At 40.4% G+C, this 18,547-nt stretch overlaps 2 protein-coding genes and 1 long non-coding RNA gene across 5 annotated transcripts; 1 reads left to right on the top strand and 2 right to left on the bottom strand.

Moving 5' to 3' along the window:
- Nucleotides 1-6,540: 6,540 nt before the first annotated feature.
- On the bottom strand, nucleotides 6,541-8,884 carry LOC128894249 (zinc finger protein 808-like). Of its 3 annotated transcripts, XM_054155914.1 has the most exons (6): nucleotides 8,650-8,884; nucleotides 8,418-8,575; nucleotides 8,202-8,344; nucleotides 7,358-8,127; nucleotides 7,057-7,280; nucleotides 6,541-6,831 (listed from the first exon to the last, which is right to left on the bottom strand). In XM_054155914.1, coding segments are annotated over exons 1-6 (1,392 nt in total). In that variant the 5' UTR covers nucleotides 8,745-8,884; the 3' UTR covers nucleotides 6,541-6,829. The 3 variants fall into 3 exon arrangements, with proteins under 3 accessions (XP_054011889.1, XP_054011871.1, XP_054011880.1); XM_054155896.1 differs by having other exon boundaries at nucleotides 6,541-7,280; XM_054155905.1 differs by having other exon boundaries at nucleotides 6,541-7,280; nucleotides 8,202-8,341.
- A 246-nt stretch (nucleotides 8,885-9,130) lies between these two features.
- LOC128894210 (cytoplasmic dynein 2 intermediate chain 2-like) lies at nucleotides 9,131-11,391 on the top strand. The gene is made up of 9 exons (XM_054155808.1): nucleotides 9,131-9,322; nucleotides 9,396-9,480; nucleotides 9,542-9,754; nucleotides 9,822-10,056; nucleotides 10,124-10,325; nucleotides 10,424-10,623; nucleotides 10,681-10,823; nucleotides 10,899-11,101; nucleotides 11,171-11,391. The coding sequence occupies exons 1-9, from the start codon at nucleotides 9,264-9,266 to the stop codon at nucleotides 11,238-11,240; spliced, it is 1,410 nt and encodes a 469-aa protein (XP_054011783.1). The 5' UTR covers nucleotides 9,131-9,263; the 3' UTR covers nucleotides 11,241-11,391.
- LOC128894218 (uncharacterized) lies at nucleotides 10,891-18,547 on the bottom strand. Its single transcript, XR_008461480.1, has 3 exons — nucleotides 12,794-18,547; nucleotides 11,831-12,720; nucleotides 10,891-11,031 (listed from the first exon to the last, which is right to left on the bottom strand). It is a non-coding gene; the product is annotated as an uncharacterized LOC128894218 (long non-coding RNA).

Raw genomic sequence — 18,547 nt, 5'->3', positions numbered from 1 at the left:
TTTTTTCTGATATCTACCAGCAACTCGAGATGCTTTCTCAGCATTCTATTGCCACGAATGCTAAGATTATATTGACTTCTCGAATGAGATCTCTAATTTGAGATTTGAGAATCAGGGGTCGCCTTTGCCTCAACGACAGTCATTTTATTGGCACTTTGAGTTCCAAAGAAATTAAATCTAAAGAAAACCTTGTGGTGACTGAGAGTCACCCTCTCGAGCGCAAAGGGTTAATCGTTTTCATCACCTTCTCCCTTGCCCGGTTAGAATGCCTGGAATTAATTGCCATCAGGATACATGGAACGTTCCGTTTTGGTAACGTATCTAACCTGGAAACGAACGTTAATTTTATACAGCCTGAAATCGCACGTGGAGCGATCGAGATATTACGCGTACGCGTGACAGGAAGCAACAATAAATTGTTTATACGGCTCGTACGCGAACGGGAAGCACTTTAAACACAATGAAACGGTCGTCGTGTCCTCTGTGGGATAAATTTCGACGAAGTTACGAGGGTGGAGCTCCGCAGAAGCGAGTTGATTTATTGTAACACTCAAAGTTGGTAGGCAACCCTCCAGAAGCGAAACGTCGCGTCGCGTCGCGTCGGGCCTCCAGTTCGCCCTATCTTCCTCCGATGCAACCCCCGTGGCCTTCTGTCCATACGATCGCACAAAACCAGCTCCCGGGACCATTGATACCGTTTGGTCCCCTTTTGTACGCTCTCGGCCCGACACGAACGACTTTTCTAGCCGTTCTGGCCGCGGATCCGCCTCGTCTCGCTCACGTGACCGATAGCCAGGGGACGATACCTCGAACTAAACGCGAGGTAAACAACAGGACTCTTCGAGAACGCGAGGAAAAAAGGAGGAACATTGGCGATTTTACGGCGATACAGGTACTAGTCCTTTGAGTGCCACAGGAAACATTCATAGTTCGAGAAATGCCAATTTTAAGCAAAGATGCATGATTGTAAACAAAAATGTATATTTCGGTCGGTTCTACTTTAAGGTTCGTGAAATTTTTGTACGATACATAGGTTTAATAAAAAAATAAATTTGTACATAGAAAATATTTTCACAAAAACTTGAACTTGAATTTTTGAAACGTTGCGCGAAATAGCGTAGTTCAAGGGTAAGCGGATTAGCGCTGACCGAACGGAAGCAAATTTTTTGACAAAACGACTCCAAGTCTTTTGAAAAATGGCAACTGGTTGTTATGACGTATAGGATGGAAAGTAAGACGGATCGAGGGATCCTTGACGGTGGATTTCACGAGCGATCCATCAAATTTCAGCGACAGCGACGCTTGCGTTTCCTGCTCGCGACGCAAAGAAACAGAGTCCAGGATGAACCTTCTCGAGCCAATCCTTTCAAAATTCGACTTACGCGAATTTCGTTTGAATTCTTTTGAAGGTCAACGCAGAAGTAGGCTTTGTTAACTGTTCCTGCGACTGTTTTCTTAGGTGACTCTACGTACTACTGATATTAATACAGAAACTAAATGGACACCCTCTGGAAACAGGTATGCTTCGAGTTCGTCCTTGACGATATCGATGGGTAATAATTTCAAATTGAAAGCTATTGGTATCGTCCTGTACGCTAACGAACAGATTATCGAATTGACGTTTAATACACAAAACGCATCCAAAGACACGCGTGATTATAATTAAAAATACACAAATTGAAGATACTTTAGACAGATCTCTAAATTCTAAACAAAATTTGAAACATATCACACACACACGCAATACTGAAAAAAAAATGAATTTAATTCAACATTGAAACGATACATTTATTATTATCGTAATATCTATCGTTTCCACATTCGTGATTCGAAAATATTGAATTGCAACTTGCAATGTACACGTAGGAAATATTTTTTTCCAGGCTTCTGGACACGCTGGACCGGTAAACTCCATCGAAGTGCAAAAAATTGAAGTACGGCGCGCGCGCCTCGTCAAATCTTCTTGTACTTCTGTCAATAAGAAGTGATGGATAGGTCGATACATATCGACAGAACTTTTTTTTCCCAATTTCGCGGAACCACGAATTTTTTTCCCGACGAATCCGTGCTCTCGAGGACGAACAGTGGACGCGAGAGCACGTGGGCGATTAGAATTGAACGATCGACAGCTCCGAGTGTCGTTGAACAATAGGGAAGTAAATTTCTGAACGATCGCGGTGACCGTCATCGATCATGCGGCTTTCTATTCCGCGGTTCGGTGTATCTCAAATGAAAAAAAAAAAAAGATCTAAGAAACTTGCTAGAAAAAATAAAATGTATAAAATAAAAGTAATAAAAATTTGTATTAAAAAAAGTGCATGTATATATACGCTTTCAGAATTCATCCAGTAGAGGGTCAAGTTTCGTGTTCGAACACGCGAATGTTTGTCCCGACTACTATAATAGGAATAAACGATGATTGTTAGCAGACTGCAGATATTTACGACAAGCGAAAATGTGGGGAATGTGCGAAGACGTGCCTAAATGCAAGAATATATAAACTATCGATAATAATGTCTTAATTAGTCAAATAATTGAGATACAGAAATTCCAAGTAGATACAAAACAAATTCGTCTAATAAATAATCGATCCCGTCTCCAGTTCACACGAGACGTCGGCGTCGGTCGCGTCACGTCGGATGCAATCCACGGGCTACACGGTTGGGTGAGCGTAAAAACCCCCAGCCTGTCCGATGGTAGCCGAGGGGGTAAGCAAAGGCAAGCCCCATAATAGCCCTCGAGCGAGTCCCACCCTCCTGGTAAGCAGAAAAGCTTCGAAAGTGTGCACAACCGCAGAGTCGCCGCCCCTTGCATGGCGGGCTGAAATTTGATTATGCCCCTTCCACGCGAATGAACCCAACGGGATTCATCGCCTGGTACCCGCCAATGATTTATTCTACTTTTTTTTCCCTACCCTCGCCGCAGCGACAAGTTGTCTTTGTCATCTCGAGCCAGCCGAGAACGCATGCGCGTACGATCCCTCCGTCGCCGCCACTTCGCGGTTTACCGATCCTCGATGGTGACGTTTCAGGGTGGGAAAGGGTGGATCCATCGAGGATCGAACGAAAGCGTCGAAAAGTTTTCAAGGTAAGTTAAATAAGACGCAAGCTATCAGGTTGGTAAGAAAATCATTTTTTTTTTTGGACTTTTATGTGTCGCCAAAAACCAAGCAATCGCGAAATAAGTGTCGCCGTTAAAATATTGGATGAAAATAGTCCGACTCGAAAGTTTTTGGTGGTCCCGCCGCGATCGAGGAAACGAGGCGGTTTATCTCGTCAGCCATTAATCAAAAGGGCCAGGGACTTCCGCGCGAGTGGGTCCTTCATTGAAGAGAGGACGCGGGAATAGATAGATCCTATAAAAGATCGGTCTGCCAGATGGCCCGTGCCCGCAACGAAAAGAGAGGCGCCTTTCCCGGTCTCACTTTTCATTCTTCGTCTTTTCTCTTCGCCGTTCCACAGAATCGCCTCCAAGTACCATCTTCGACGGTTGTCTGTTTTACAAGAGCACGTGCACGCGTGGTCCTGTGGTTTCACGATGCTTTCCCTCGCCGTGAAAGCATGACTTAAAGAGAACGATCATTTTATACGTACTTTTGTATCATTCGAAGCAACGTTATCGTACGGAGTCGTTTGTCACCAAAAAGAGAGGAGACATACGTTTCTTTATGCAGTGATCAGATTCTATCACTTACAGTATCGCCAATGTATCGTAAACTGAATATGGAAATAATACACTCGATACACGTACAAATACCCCGTTGAAAAATTATATAATCGTAATTGTAATAATTTGTAATCGTAAACATTCTACGATTACGACGTTGCGTTGCTCGAGTTATGCGGAATATAAAACGAAATATAAAAAGCAAAAGCGTATTGTGACCTCGAATTTTCGAAAACGATGCAAGGAGAAAGCCCGACGCAGCTGCGTCGCGTCGGATGCTTTGACGCCGAATAGATCGTGGACAATCGGGAAACAGCTTCCAACAGCGAATGCCGATCATTGCCACTGTGAATTAGCATAACCGAACAACCCTTTGACGGAACATTCGAGCAAGTGCCGCGTGCAAATTTCGCCACAGGACGTCCCTTTTCGGCGTGCTACGTATTGATGCTTCTATCGTCGTGCTCGGACGCCTCTGCGAAAAGAAGAAACTGCACGAAAATTCGACGAAGCAAATCGATCGACATGCTCGGAATTCGTGTTGGAAGGTGGCTAAGAGGGTTGAAAATTCGCTAATAGCGTGAAACGAGTTGCTCGGAGATGTTTTGATGGAATGATCAACTTTTAAAAGATTAGAATTCTTTTTCTCTTTCAAGGTTTATCAAAGTGTACAATTGTCTGGAAATTATCAAGATGTTTGATCAGACTTGTACTGTTATTGGCTTGTATTTGGCATGTATTAAAAGCGAAATTAATGTAACAATTTTTCTTATGTAAAATAGATCTGAAGAAATTAGATTCGCCTACTTGGAGATCCTCCTTGTGAAATCCACTTCAGCTCCTAAACAGTTTCAGTCTAACGAGTAATAAATTTGGCAGTTCTAAAACGATCCATGTCGACACCCATGCGTGTTTCGAGTGGGACCAGATTAAAATGTACTCGGTGGTGTTGGTTCTACGCGCAGTATTCTCCGGTCGTTCACGGAGAATCACGCGATTTGTCACGCGACAGCCCTCCGTTGCCCTTAATTTTCACGGAGGACGTGTATGAACAGCGTGCGCACGAAGTTGTTCGCTTAGCTACTGTGGAAAACCATGGCGAATTTATAGAGCGCTTTTCTTGTTCGTTTCCGTGATACCTGGCCAACCGCGGTCCCTATTTCTAGGCTGACAAACCGTTACTAAATACGTGCAGGCGCGTACTTAAGACTTTAATGCGAGTTAAAGGACACCCGATATAGAAGGGGATGGAAATCCTGCCTGGTACTCTTGTAAATTTGTATAATTCCTACCTAAACTATAGATACAGATACTATAGCGACAACAACCTCCTGTAAGATTTTACAATAAAATTGTACGATATTCTTTATCAGCCTTTCCTCCTTCGACTAATTTTAGAATAGTACATTATCGTATGATATTAGTATACCAGTATGTACGTACGTATGGTTTATTTGTGTCCCCGAGGTGTTTACAAAGACCTCAGTTTCTCTGGCATAAGTTTGCAACATCGCTACGGTACATTATAAAGCGTAGAGGCGAACAACGGAAAGTACTCGAACCGAGAAAAGTCAGAGGCGCCGACAATAGGTGAACACGAGCCACGCCCAAGTGCCGATGATCGAGCGCGACAAAACGATCCGATTTTACTCGAAACGCGAGAAAAGCAGCTAGAGAAGAAGGACACAGGGCAGCAAGGTGTTGCCGACGACAGCTACGGTAAGAGAGCTCTGCTTCTCCACGAGTAAATTTGACGTTGGCCAAATAAACACATTGAGGACGGCTACGTTTGAAGTGGTCCCCGTTGACAGGATGAACCGTGAACATCGGGTGCCGATTGTTCCCGTCATTGGGCGTCGGCTCCCTTTTGGTTCGGGTCGTATGCCCTCGTTTCCATCCTCCCCTTACTCCAGACCGCCGCCCCCTTTCGCATTACCAATGACTCCTGAGCGTCTCTTTCGGTAACATCAAGATCATTCGGCCTAGCAAAGATCCGGACTACACCTGAAAGGAGCCCGTTTCTCTTTTATTTTCATTCTTCGATGAATCTGCGGTGGCTTCATTGATCTTCGACGATGTTTCACGTTCCGACGTTCATCTTCCTCCTCCGATCCTTCAGGATAGATCCGACGCGCACTGCAACAGATATACAAACATAAGATTTGTTATCAGTGAAGATATTTAACATACGCTAACCCTTTTACTTAAAATTTTTTAACTATGATAGTTTCTCTGGTGGATTCCCGGTATTTGAATACAAATGAATTCAAATTTGCCGCGGTAAATTAGTGTCGCTATCTAGCGGCGAACGTCCGAACTATTTTCGGAGTATGATCAGCGCCTCTATCGGGAAAATGCTCAAGTTTGTCGTGAAATAGTTCCCACTGTCAACGCTAGATGGAGCCATTTGTTTCGTCCAAGTTTTTTTTATTATATCCAATAACAAATAGGTGAACAAGATTCGTAATGTTAAAATTTGAATGGAAACCCATTTTTAAACCTTTGTTCTTTATTTTTTAATTAAAACGAACAAATGGCCCCATCTAGCGTTGACAGTGGGAACTATTCCACGACAAACTTGAGCATTTTCCCGATAGAGGCGCTGATCATACTCCGAAAATAGTTCGGACGTTCGCCGCTAGATAGCGACACCAATTTCCCGCGGGAAATTTAAATTTCTTTTTAATTAATTAAATTAAAGTTCATTAGAAGCATTTGTAGATACTATAGAGTAGTTTAAGGGTTTACTTACTAGTCTGCTCACTGACCAGTTTCGGCTTCAACTGGAATTTGAATTTTCTATCGAAAGTTTTTGTTAACCAAGTTATATAAGATCACCTTTTTTTTAAAGATAACAACGCGGAAACTTATTTTTTATGCTTCTGATTTATTCATTTTAATTTGGTTCCTAAGTCTTTTGTTTATCTCTTCCATTTCTCATCGTTTGGTACAAACATTCAAAAATACGTAACGGAAATATTAAATAACAACGAAAGCAAATCTCGCACAACACGACAATTCGCAAATATATACATTTATATATAACAATACGAGCAAACCGAACATTAAATGTGTTATTGACCCATCGTACAATGTAAACTCGTTATACAGAAGATTTCCACTCATAGATACCTTAGGCGGACGCACCGACTAAACACTCGATTTCTGAAACATTCACGAATCGAAATTTGACACAACCGCGCTAAAATTGTTCGATAAATTTATTACTAGGATCCTATGCTTCACCATGCGTCTTTAAATGTATTTTCAGTGTAGTTCTGTTGATAAAAGCTTTGGAACATACAGGACAAGAATGCGTACGTGACAAATGAAACTTTAAATGTTCGTTAAACTGTGCACTCGTTTTAAACAGTTTTTTACAAATATTACACTTGCGTTCCTCTTCGTTTTCTTCTTCTAGGTGTGTTCTCGTGTGTCTGTCGACCTCGCCAACGTTGTCGAATTCCATGGAGCATACTCTGCAGGTAAACTTTACGGCTCGAAGAATACCTATTTGACTACCAGTTAGGGGGTTGGGTACTGGAAATATATTATTGGTCTCGCTGATGCTACACCTTAAACCTTCTTTCTTTTTATGACAACTTATATGGTTTCTGTAAAAATATCAATAAATTACAATCGATCGATGGAACGGTGGTTCGAAACATATTCTTACGACAATGAAACCTACCTATAAGCGTGTTCGTTCCTAAATGTTATGTTACAACTGATGCAACGATAATCTTGTTGTTGAGGTATTTGTTGAGTTAAAGGCGAGGCTGTTACTTGCAAAATTGTATTTTGTAATTTTATGGTTGGATGTACGATTAAATAATGTTGCCTCGCGTCCTCTTTGAGTTCAAATATTTCTGTACATTGATGACACTTATACGGATACAACGGATCCGTACTAACGTGTAATCTTACATGTTTATCGTAAGTCACTTGCGAGCTACACTCTGTTTGGCACATGTCGCATGTAAAATGAGTTTTAGTGTGAAGGTACAGGGACTGTGAAGATGGAAAAGTCTTGTAACATATAGCACAGATATTATTCTTCTCTGCTGGATTGTCACACTTCTTCATTATGTAATATTTATCGCAGTGTTCACACTGAAAAGCTGGCTTCGATTCGTACACAGATTTTTTTAATTTACAACCGCCTTTCACGCAAACAGCCTTTCTATTACCTTTCTGTAAAGATTGATCTCTCTGACCCATATCTATTATACTTTTAGTAAGTTGTAACTTTTCCTTCTTCAACTGTGCCAATATCATGAGCTTCTTTGACCTTGGACATGGTCTACCATATATTTTGTCTATTTGTATTGTTAAACGATATTGTTTTTTACCTATTTCCACATCGTGATATAATTCAGATCTTAAAAGGGCAGATCCATTTATGGATATATCATGATCAATAGATATATCCATTTTATCTACATCATTTGTTTCTTCAACCTGTAACATCGCATTTGCTGAGTAATCTTTCATACCGAGCACTTGAAACTTAAAAATACAGTAACATTCTTTACATTAGCTATTAGCTGGGTGCAAGGACTTTTAACTGGAGTTATTAAACTAGAAGAATCCTCGTTTAATTTTTTCTGTTTTAAAGGTGGACTTTTAGACAATTCAGTTTCGGGTACACTATCAGCTTTCCGTTTTCTCTGTCCTTCTGCAACAAATTTAACATTGTTCTTTCTAAAAAGTTTAATAAACAAACAGGCGTTTGTCACTGTTGTGGATACCTTCTAATTTATCGAAAACAGTTGGGACAGAATTAGGTTTCAGTTCCTTTAAACTTGTAAAATCCATCTGCTCGAAATGCAGTTCGCAAAGGTAGAGTGGCTTATCATTTGTAGAGGTGTCATCTAACTGACAATTCCTTATCCACTGATTCCTTTGACTGAAAACGTCGAATAATGTATACAAACATTATACGCTGTAGGTTGTTAAGAGACAAGAATAACAAATACTCACGCAATATCGTCGGGAAAAGGGAAAAATAAAATGTTTCTTCGGTCGACTTTCGTATCCTGATTCGAAAGACAGTCACGCGCTACGCAGGTTAACATTATATCAGCAGGAAAATCTCCTTCAAACAAATGCGCTCTCTTACAAAAATCAACAATAGACTTATAAAAATGGTATTATGTACACAGAGGTTCATTAATTCGTTTCGTTTGAGGGGAATACGACACGCCAAACGCATCCCCTCCCCTTCCCCTGAGCGGCAAACTTCCAATTGGGTGCATTCAGAAAGGCCATCGCTCACTGAGCGGTTCAGTGAGCGGGTTTAACACCAGTGGCGCTATCGGTGAGAAAACACCCAAGTATGTAGTAAAATTAGTTTCCATTATTGACGCTAGATGACGACTGTGTAAGTTGACGACTCCATCTAGCGCGAACGAAAAGAACTATTTTTTCGACAAACTTGGGCATTTTCCCACCGATGGCGCCACTACGTGTGGCTTTTTTAGACGCACTCAAACACTTGTTTTTAACTTTACTTCTTATTTTTGATTTCATCAACGATTGAAATATTCAAACTACTTCTAAACAAGTCCCAAGAGCAATACACGTTCTATTTAATAATGTTTACTGATCGTACTCTCGATTCTGTGAGTTTCGATTCGCAATTATCACCCACAAAGTACGTTGTTTTATTATCATATATTTCATCGTAGAATCTGTCATTTTTTGCTTTAATTGTTATTGTTTTCTAGGTCGCAATTATCGACGACTGTTCAAACAACTGAGATTATTTGTGATCAAAATCCCGTGCAAACAATTGAAACGAGAAGCATCGAGGTACTTGTAAATACATTTGTAAATGTACGAACGACGAATGAATAAATATTTCTCGTTTTAGACTCAAACTGTAATCGAGGAAAAAAAGGAGCCTACCGTGGACTATCAAAAATTGGTTCAATTTTTGAATAGAGTTACACCAAGTATAATGGAAGCTCTAGATGAGGCATATGAAACAAATGCATTCGAAGATTCTGACCCAAAAACTAGTGAGGATTCGCTTGCAAGCACCCAGCTATTGCAAAAAATTAACAGTACTGAAGCAGATACACCGGTACCGACTATTCATTTATAATTATTAATATTTTATATAATTTTGTTGAATTTATATGTACTTCCAGATGAAAGTAAGCGATATGTGTTGGAGCATCGGAGGAGGAACATTAGCTGTTTCCCATGGCATTCCTTACCATGAAACGTGGTGTGATCATCTGTCTAAGATACACTTATACAGCCAAACAAAGGACAATGATTTCCTTAATACTCCAAGTAAAACGTTAGAAACTAATTCGTGTATCACATCCTTGGCTTACCATCCAAATGAACCATCCATTATAGCAGCTGGCTTGTTCAATGGTAACTTACTAAATTTTCAAATAAACTTATGTTTATAGATTAAAATCTCTATATAATTGTTATAAAGGTGATGTCCTCGTTTGGAACTTGAGAGATGATGTATCAGTGACACCAACAACTGTGTGCACTCATGGAGATTCAGTGTCTCAAGTGTACTGGAAAGCAAGAACTGTAAATGATGTGTCCTTGCTAGTAAGCTCTGGCAAAGATGGATACATTTTTTTTCATAGAATGGGGGCTAACTTTACCATTGCTCGTTCATACAAACGGTAATTGTTTTCTCAAAGACTATTCAGAGATAGTATATATATATATATATATATATATACATATGTAAATATTTTTGTATACATTGTACCTTATTTAGATTCAAAGTAGCCAAAGAACACAATCCAATAGAGAGTTCAAGACCGCGCAGTGCGGGTGGAACTCGTGAACGCGCCGTTGAATCTGGATTGTGTATCACCAGCTTTGACTTTTTATCTAGGGATACTGTATTTTTCATTGTAGGCACTTTATGTGGTGGAATATACAAGTGCAGCGTAGAGCGCGTCGCTCCTATCGAAGGTATGTATTCTACTGATATTCTTGTACTATGTCATTATTTCTCTTTATTAATTACAGGAGATGAAACTCTTATAGATCCTGTAGTAGACGAATACGACAGACACGAAGGTAGCATTACTTGCGTTAAATGCTCTCCTACTCGTGACCTGTTCGTCACTGCTGGCACAGATAGGGAGATGCGTATATACGATTTCGAAGAGGTACGGATTTTATTTATAAAAATCACTCGAATACTTTGAATTTCTCAAGAATAAATATTTGTTCGTACTGTTCAGCATTCGTGCCTGCGCTCGATTTCCTTTGAAAATACTATCGTAGGATTTACGTGGATGATCGGGAATCAGGATGTATTGGCAACTTATGGGGCTGGCTCGAACATAAAATTGTACAATATCACCGATGGTAGACCTGTAACAAATGTGAAATTTGAAACACCTGGTAGGGAAAACGCCAGCTGCTTACGCGTCAATTCTAAAAAGTAAGTTCTTGTAAGTTATTCGATTAGATCGGAAAATAGAATTACGTTATTTATACATTTTTTTTGCAGAGACTTGTTGGCCATAGGCGACACCCACGGAAATATAGAAATCTGGAAGATTCCGCGACAATTATTCTAACAGTATTTTGCTTAAAAAATTATCTAATAAAGTTCGTTTATTTAACTTAAAAGTTATATTATATATAAACGCTGTTTTTTTTTTTACAATACACATTATAAAACAAATGTATATTTATTGGAATAAAATATATTACTTTTGTATAAAAGTACTCTGTGGTTTTAAAAAAATTCATTTTCAGTTTTCCCTCAATGAATATAACAATACACGTTAAAATTAACCCGCGATATTAATAACACATGATATTTCATCAGACATTTCGTGCCCACGATTTGTATACATATATGAGGACAACTTCGAAGTCCATATTTCATTGCCCAAAAATAACGTAACGTGTTTATTGCGGAAATGCACGACTAAAGAATGTGGGCCCAAAAATACAATGAAACAAGATCATCAGTAGTTTAAGAAAATAATGGAATATGAAACACTAAAAAAACAAGGAGTTAGAGGATATATGTAGTTAGTGTACATACTTATCGATCTTTTTGTAAGTCTCGATTACTTTAGACGCTATAGCTAAGTGAAAGCTTAAGACGGTTCGACGTGACCTACTACTATGGTCAATTCTAGAAAGTTGAAGAACTTACGGTACTTCTAAGCCTAAGAAACAGTAACGAGTTAGAAATGGAAGAATCTTGTCCGTGTTATTACTTAAAAATATATTTATTAACACTTGGTCTTCGATATAAAAATATATTCATGAAAATTCCACGATCGATACGATCAAGTTTTTAATAGCGAAACATGACTCACAGCGACCAATCGATTTCTCTTCTATAAAATACAGTTATGCTCGTCACGCTCTTCCTTTCAGTTTTTGAGGCATGACTTTGTCTTTTCGATTAGTCATACTAAACGACACGGTTGCGCGCGTCATAAAGTTTTAAAATACAAGGCAAATATTTGCAGGCTACAAGTACGTGCATAAAACAATATTGAGAAAAGAGAATCGATAAGCAGACTTTTTTCTTCTTGCTTTCGTTCAACGTCTGACTACTGATTCGTATAAGCAACAAAACAAGGCCATCAATCTTCGCACCGTTTCCATTAAGTTTCGAGTTCACTGTCCGTCACGAATTTCAGTGCATATACTGTATTTCATTACATTTAATCGGTGCGAAAGAAGATCGTGTGAAGACAGATTAACTTCTTACAATCTTATCAGAATAAATGAATAAAAAAGTTAGAAAGACAGATATCTTAATACATGCTAGATTTGTCTGCTATAATAAAGCGTTCTTGTGCGAATCCACACGTATACATGCTAATCTTGGTAGGGCATTGCCCGGAGCATTCGTATACCACACTGTAGCTGTACTGGTGGGACAACTACAAGATTATACTGCGAAATGAAACATGCATCGGCTGAACGATCGAAAATAGTTTATTAAAGTCACTTAATTTTTCATGCTTGTAGCGTATTTATCGCTAGGAGTATCTTTTGTGGTCGTTCCAAATCCATCGAGGCTCATTCATCCTATTTAGTACGCGAATAGGTTATGTAACTCAATTGTAATATTAAATTGAACATTATTGAATGAATTACTCACTGTTAAAAAACAAATTATAAACTTAGCACAACTTTTTAAAACGTGACTTCGATATTTTTCGACACATGACGATCTATAAAAGTAGTAAAGATTCTAGTTTCAAAAAATTACATTTACTAACGTTGATCAGTTTATATCGTAACACTTGACGACGATACAAAAATGGAATCTTGTCAGAAAAGTACGTCGTGTCGATACGGTAAAACTAGCTTGTTTTTCTAGCGAAACGTGACGCGAGTGACGCGACATACTTCCTGAACGATACCGGTTATCTTCCATGGCCTTCTGAGGTTTCGACGCAAATGTGCTTAAGTCACGCTGAGCAATACTTACCCGTTCGTACCGCAAACTGTTGCGTCAGCAATAGTTATCAATTTTCAAAGGAAATCAAACATGTGTCGTATAAAACTTACAGGACTGCAACAAAGATGGGGTTAGGTTATGTACATTAAATCGTTAAAATTTGGAAAGATTAACATTATACGCACCAAAGTACTGGCTGGCCAGGCTGAAAATTTAAAGTTTGCGACGCACCCCTAGAAGGGACACAAGCAATTCGGGTACAATGGGATTTTATCCAGACACAAATTTTATTTTGTTTTATTTTGAGGCAGGATTAATTTTGTCCTTACGAAGGATAAGTTACTGAAAAGCTTAGCCAAAAATGGCAGCTGTGATATATTGTCCTGAAAAGGACAGTTTTTAATAGATTGTCCTGAAAAGGACAGTTTTTAATAGATTGTCCTGAAAAGGACAGATTTTCTATTCATGTTGATCCAAGAGATTGATGCTCCGTAGATGATGCATTTGCGGGCCCTGAGAAGGGCCCTAAAGAAAAAGGGTGTAGTAAAAGGAAATTGTGGACGGGATATGCATAAGACTTGTTGAGGTATAAGGTGGAAACGGAAACTAAAGATGATTCTCGTTGGGTAGTCGTGAAGAGGTGAAGCTAGGTAGCTTCGTAGCGTGGCTTGCCATGTTCTTGTTTCACTAGTATCAAAGAAAAGCGTGTAGGGAAAAAGTTTGGGAAAAACGAGACGGGGACAAGGAACAGAAAGGATCGTTTGCGATACTATGGAAACGTTACAAATTTTCTCCTGTTGTTCTCCTTCATCTTTCATTTTGTTCATAAAGTGGCTCCATCTGCGTTTAAGTAAACACCAAAGAAACTTGGAACGCGGCGTTGTACCGTGTTTCTTTCCTGTGTAACGGGGCCTTAATCGAAAATTGTCAGGCGTTCCCGTTACAGAAACAGCTTTCTCTCCATTTTGTATCTCCGCTTGGAATCTTTTGCGCTTCCCCATCTATCGTTTATTTGCAATTGTACAGTGTTAGGTTATGTGCGCCCGGTGTTTGTATCAATCTTTTTTTTTTTTTTTCTGCACACGTGACTCACATAAACGCGCGTTTCGTTTTACGAATCGGCTCTATTTGTTTCTCCTGCACTTCTGTCGCGTTATGTACATACGTGTCATACGGATGTGTATCTTTATGCTTGTGTGTATGTAATTGTGCTGTACCGAAATATTTTCTTCAATGAAGTCAATTTTGAGAAACGTTTCGCGAATAGCATCGGAAACTTCTCCTTCCATCTTTCTAAAAAAGATCCTCGCATATACTTTGTCCGCAGACGGAAGAGGAACCAAAAATTTGTTCTTCCATCGACTTGTCTTTGAACTTTCGCGCCAGGAAGTTGATAAAAACCATTCCTGACGATTATTGCACACCAACGCTTCTGTTTTCTTTCTTCTTCTTATCAATATTCGTCTTCTTTGTCACTTGCTCCATGCTTATCGCATCTTTCCTTTCCTCGATCCATCTCATTCATTCATCCCCTCTGTCACACATGCATACACATTCTCGACTGACTTTATACACAGATTTTTTTTGGCGCTTTTTGTTCTCAAAAAGACATTTTTTTCTGATCATTTTTTAGAAATCCTCACATTCGTTCCAGCTTCGCTCTTAGATCCGATTTCAATCCCAAAATGATCAACGCAGACAGCGTTTTATATTTTTTCTTCATTGTTTTCCACACACAATCGTCACTCTTCGTTCCTTCTTCGATTCGTTTCTCACTTTCTTCGAATCGACGATCTTGAAAGACACGTTTCTTCCCTCTCGTTCCAATCTTTCACTTCGGTGCTGCTACCAATCGTCTTCTTCTTCTTCTTCTTCTTCTTCTTCTTCTTCTTCTTCTTCTTCTTCTTCTTCATCTTCATCTTCATCTTCATCTTCTTCTTCTTCGTCTTCGTACTACAGCGATACACGAACGTATCCTTGCAAATGCGTGTAGATACCGAATAACAGTACCAAAATTACGATATAAACGTTTACGGTTTAGATACCAACTTGTTTATCCGCCTACTTCTATCGTTCGCGAAATATTACTGGCTCTCCAATGTGTTTCCCTTCATTTCCGGAGGATCTCTCGATCGTTTTCACGCAACGTAGCCGTTCGCATTCAACACGTTTGCGCTGTTACTTCTATAATGGAAACTTCTAGATCGTTTCCTCTTAGATAGGAGAAAAAAACGGCAAAAAATAATTGTTCCTCTGTCGGGGCCTCGTAATGGACGATGCTTGAAAAAATGTCGAGTCTTCCTCTTTCCCCCAACGACTAGACCTACTGGCACGTCACTTCCGATACAGTTTCTTCGAGCAATCCTATTCACGTCGGACGCGCAAACACGAGACAATTGTTTCGCCAAGAGAAACAACGGGATGCGCGTCGAAAGGTGGCCAATCGATGATCTCATTCTTCGTCGATCGCGCCATCGTTAAGCCCTCCCGTTATCCTCTTGTCTCGTTCGCTTCAGTCTTGGTCTTCCATCTTCAATGGAAGAAAATTCGACAGGAGTACCGGCGGCTGCAAATCTATCTCTCCCGTGTAAGATCGGTCCCTCCGGTCGAGATTCCCTCTTCCTGAATGAATTGTGATCGTGGGCGATATCTCGAGATCGGCGATTCAACCGGAATGTATTATCGATGCTTCTCCCATTCACGTTTAAACATGGAAGCGACCAAGAATGGCAGACGAGCTTTGGGAATGATAAAAGGAAATCTCGTTGTTGCGCGTAACGACGGTGTTTCTCTTCTCTTCTTCTCTCTTGCCACCCTTCGTCCATGCCGTTACTCGAATACTCGTTATACAACTACCGAGGCCACGAATATTCCAACACGACTCGGAAACGTCGGGGAAACTCCGGTTGGACGACTTTGAAAATCACACAGCCATCCTTTCGTCCCCAAAAAACATCGAACTTCTTCACCGTTTGCATAACAAAATATTTTATATCGTGCGCTTGTCACGGCTCGCGCGAACGAATTCGATTTTGTTCTCTCTCATTCTCTCTTCCTCGTTATGTACAATTGTTATTGTTGCATCGTTATTATCAATCGATCCTCCCCATCTCGCGCGAAACGGGCGTTCGTCGAGGCGTTTAAGCGCGTCGCGCTCGACGCGTCCACCTAGCCGAACCTTAAACGTACTTCTTTGCGGTTGTTTTTGTTTACGTACAATAATAGATATACTTTTACAACTCTATCCTTACGTACCCTAAATTTGACAGCAAATTGCATCGTATCCGCGACGGAGTTTATCAAAGAGACACGGAAAGGGGAAAATCGTTATCGGTGTTTCTCGGTTCTCGTTACATCGACACCACTATACGTCGTCGGTGATGTCGTCGTCTCATCGCTCAGCGTTTTATCGTCATCATTACAGAGATCGCGACTCGATTATCCTTAATATTATCTACGATTTACAGCTTACGATAAACTCGTCGACCTCTATTCGTTGGAACGACAGAACAAAAGTTCTGACCTTCTGCTTCATCTTCTTTTTTTTTTTGTTTTTTTTTTGTGTAACCTCATCGGACTCGCGACACTTGTTCCCTCGAAATCAACGGGACAAACGACGCTCTTCGTCGATCGCTGTTTTTGAACGATTTTTTTTTTTTTCTTTTTGTTTCCTCTACAGCTTGTTTCCTAATTGAACGAGAAAATCGCAGCATTCATGGAAGAAGTGAAAAAATTGTGCCCGTCGTTTCGCGAGTACAAGCTTCGCCGAGTAGTGCCCATTGGTGCACCGAGTCTCCTCGTTCGTTAACTTTTCTCGTCGTTCAGTTAAAGCAGACCAGAGTTTCGCGGAACAATGCTCTGTACAGCGATGATCGGTGTAAAATGTAAGCTTACAAAAGATTGGGGGAGGGGGAGGGGAAGTAAACCATTACGAAGAAGAAATGCCACGTAGTTTGTAGGACATACTCGAACGGAGAGGGAACATCTGCGCGGCAAGAGAAAGGCGGCCGTTCTCTTTGGACCGTGTTCGTTCCGTAAGCGTTTCCTTCGCACCGAATCGCGATCAATTTCATCGCACGGAACAATCTAGATCTCTTGTATCCTAAAATCCTAGTCTCTGACGTGGAAGTCGCTCAAGCTCGATCCCTTCTTCCTTCGGGAGCGTCGAACACTTGTTGGAGAATTTCAAACGTTTTCATTTGCAACTGAGAATCTTAAACAGAGGGTGAGAAGGGATTCGCGCTTGATCCCCACTAATCTAGGCCTACTACGGAAGCAGTGTGAAGCCTCGTGGTGTATATTCTCCTTCGAGCACGATACTTTCAATCTTAATCTGTGTAAAACAGCTTATCAATTTTCCTGACTTTCGATGGAGTGTCGTAAAAAAGTTGTTCGGAAAAATAGGTAACTATGCATCGTCTTCGGACGATAAAGTTTGATTCGCAAACACGGAAACACAAAGGTACGTGGGAGCGCGAAAGTTGGGGCAAGGAGTGAAGGTCTCCGATGGGTGCAAGTACTCGGTGTCTCTTCGCCAATCGAAAACCTGCGCTATGTACACTTGCGCGGTGGTCTTGCCACAGCTTTCGTGCTCTTCGTTATACACTGTACGGGAGTCGAGCTCGAAGGGTTAACTATGACACACAAATGTCGTCACGAACTCGAATTCATTACGAATTCATCATAAAATTGTCGAATGACCCTTGTCATTGACGTTTGTTTCGAACTGCTCCTATACCACGAAGCTTCTCCAGGGATGACGATCCTCTGGAACGCTTGGAGACTAGAATTTTCCGATTTCTCAATACTGGCCAATTAAGAGTCGCAACTGAGATCCAACAACGCACGTAATTTAATAATTGACGATTCCGTGATGATTCGTAGGCGGTGTAATCATTTTCGCCGTTAAGGTGTCTGTCTAGCTTTGGAGGTGAGAAGAATCGATGTTACTTTTTTTGTACATTTTCTGACCGATTGTAGCATCGAAAGCAGTTACAGTCTCGTAAGTCTGACAATGAAATGCATCTAAATTGGAGGACAGAACGTAACGTTTCGAAATAAATTTTTCATTATAAATACATTACACTTGTGTATTATTCGTGATGAAAAATTTATTTGGAGACCTCGAACCGATCGTTTAATTAAATACTTGAGATAATTTCGATAGCTCCGCAACACATCGATAAACATGAGTAAAAAATGAACAATTCCAAATATCGTCCAACTTTTAAAACTCCAAACTAAACAGGCTCCTTAACGAAAACTAATTCCAGTCCAACAGCGACGGAGAGCCGTGATTAGTCGAATATTTTCGCGCAAACGTTACTCTCCGCGTATGCGTCGCGTAAACGAAAGGGAGAGACACGAAAAGAACTGAAGTTACTTCGCCGATTACACGTAGGGAAAAACGTGATTGTTACGCACGCGCAGACGATGTTACACGATCGTTGT

The sequence above is a fragment of the Hylaeus anthracinus genome, unplaced genomic scaffold (assembly GCF_026225885.1).
Source record: "Hylaeus anthracinus isolate JK02 unplaced genomic scaffold, UHH_iyHylAnth1.0_haploid 0, whole genome shotgun sequence".
Taxonomy (NCBI): Eukaryota; Metazoa; Arthropoda; class Insecta; order Hymenoptera; family Colletidae; genus Hylaeus; species Hylaeus anthracinus.
The sequence above is the reverse complement of the archived record's forward strand: the minus strand, read 5'-3'. Positions and strand labels throughout refer to the sequence as shown.

Excerpts from the sequence above, each read along its gene's own strand:
- LOC128894249 (XM_054155896.1), bottom strand. The coding sequence starts at position 8,744 with ATGTTAACCTGCGTAGCGCGTGACTGTCTTTCGAATCAGGATACGAAA. Across the intron at positions 8,345-8,417 it reads TGTTTTCGATAAATTAGAAG|AAGGACAGAGAAAACGGAAA; the intron begins GTATCCACAACA and ends AATTTGTTGCAG. Across the intron at positions 8,128-8,201 it reads GCACCCAGCTAATAGCTAAT|GTTGAAGAAACAAATGATGT; the intron begins GTAAAGAATGTT and ends GCGATGTTACAG.
- LOC128894210 (XM_054155808.1), top strand. The coding sequence starts at position 9,264 with ATGTTTACTGATCGTACTCTCGATTCTGTGAGTTTCGATTCGCAATTA. Across the intron at positions 10,824-10,898 it reads GTATATACGATTTCGAAGAG|CATTCGTGCCTGCGCTCGAT; the intron begins GTACGGATTTTA and ends CGTACTGTTCAG. Across the intron at positions 11,102-11,170 it reads TTACGCGTCAATTCTAAAAA|AGACTTGTTGGCCATAGGCG; the intron begins GTAAGTTCTTGT and ends TTTTTTTTGCAG.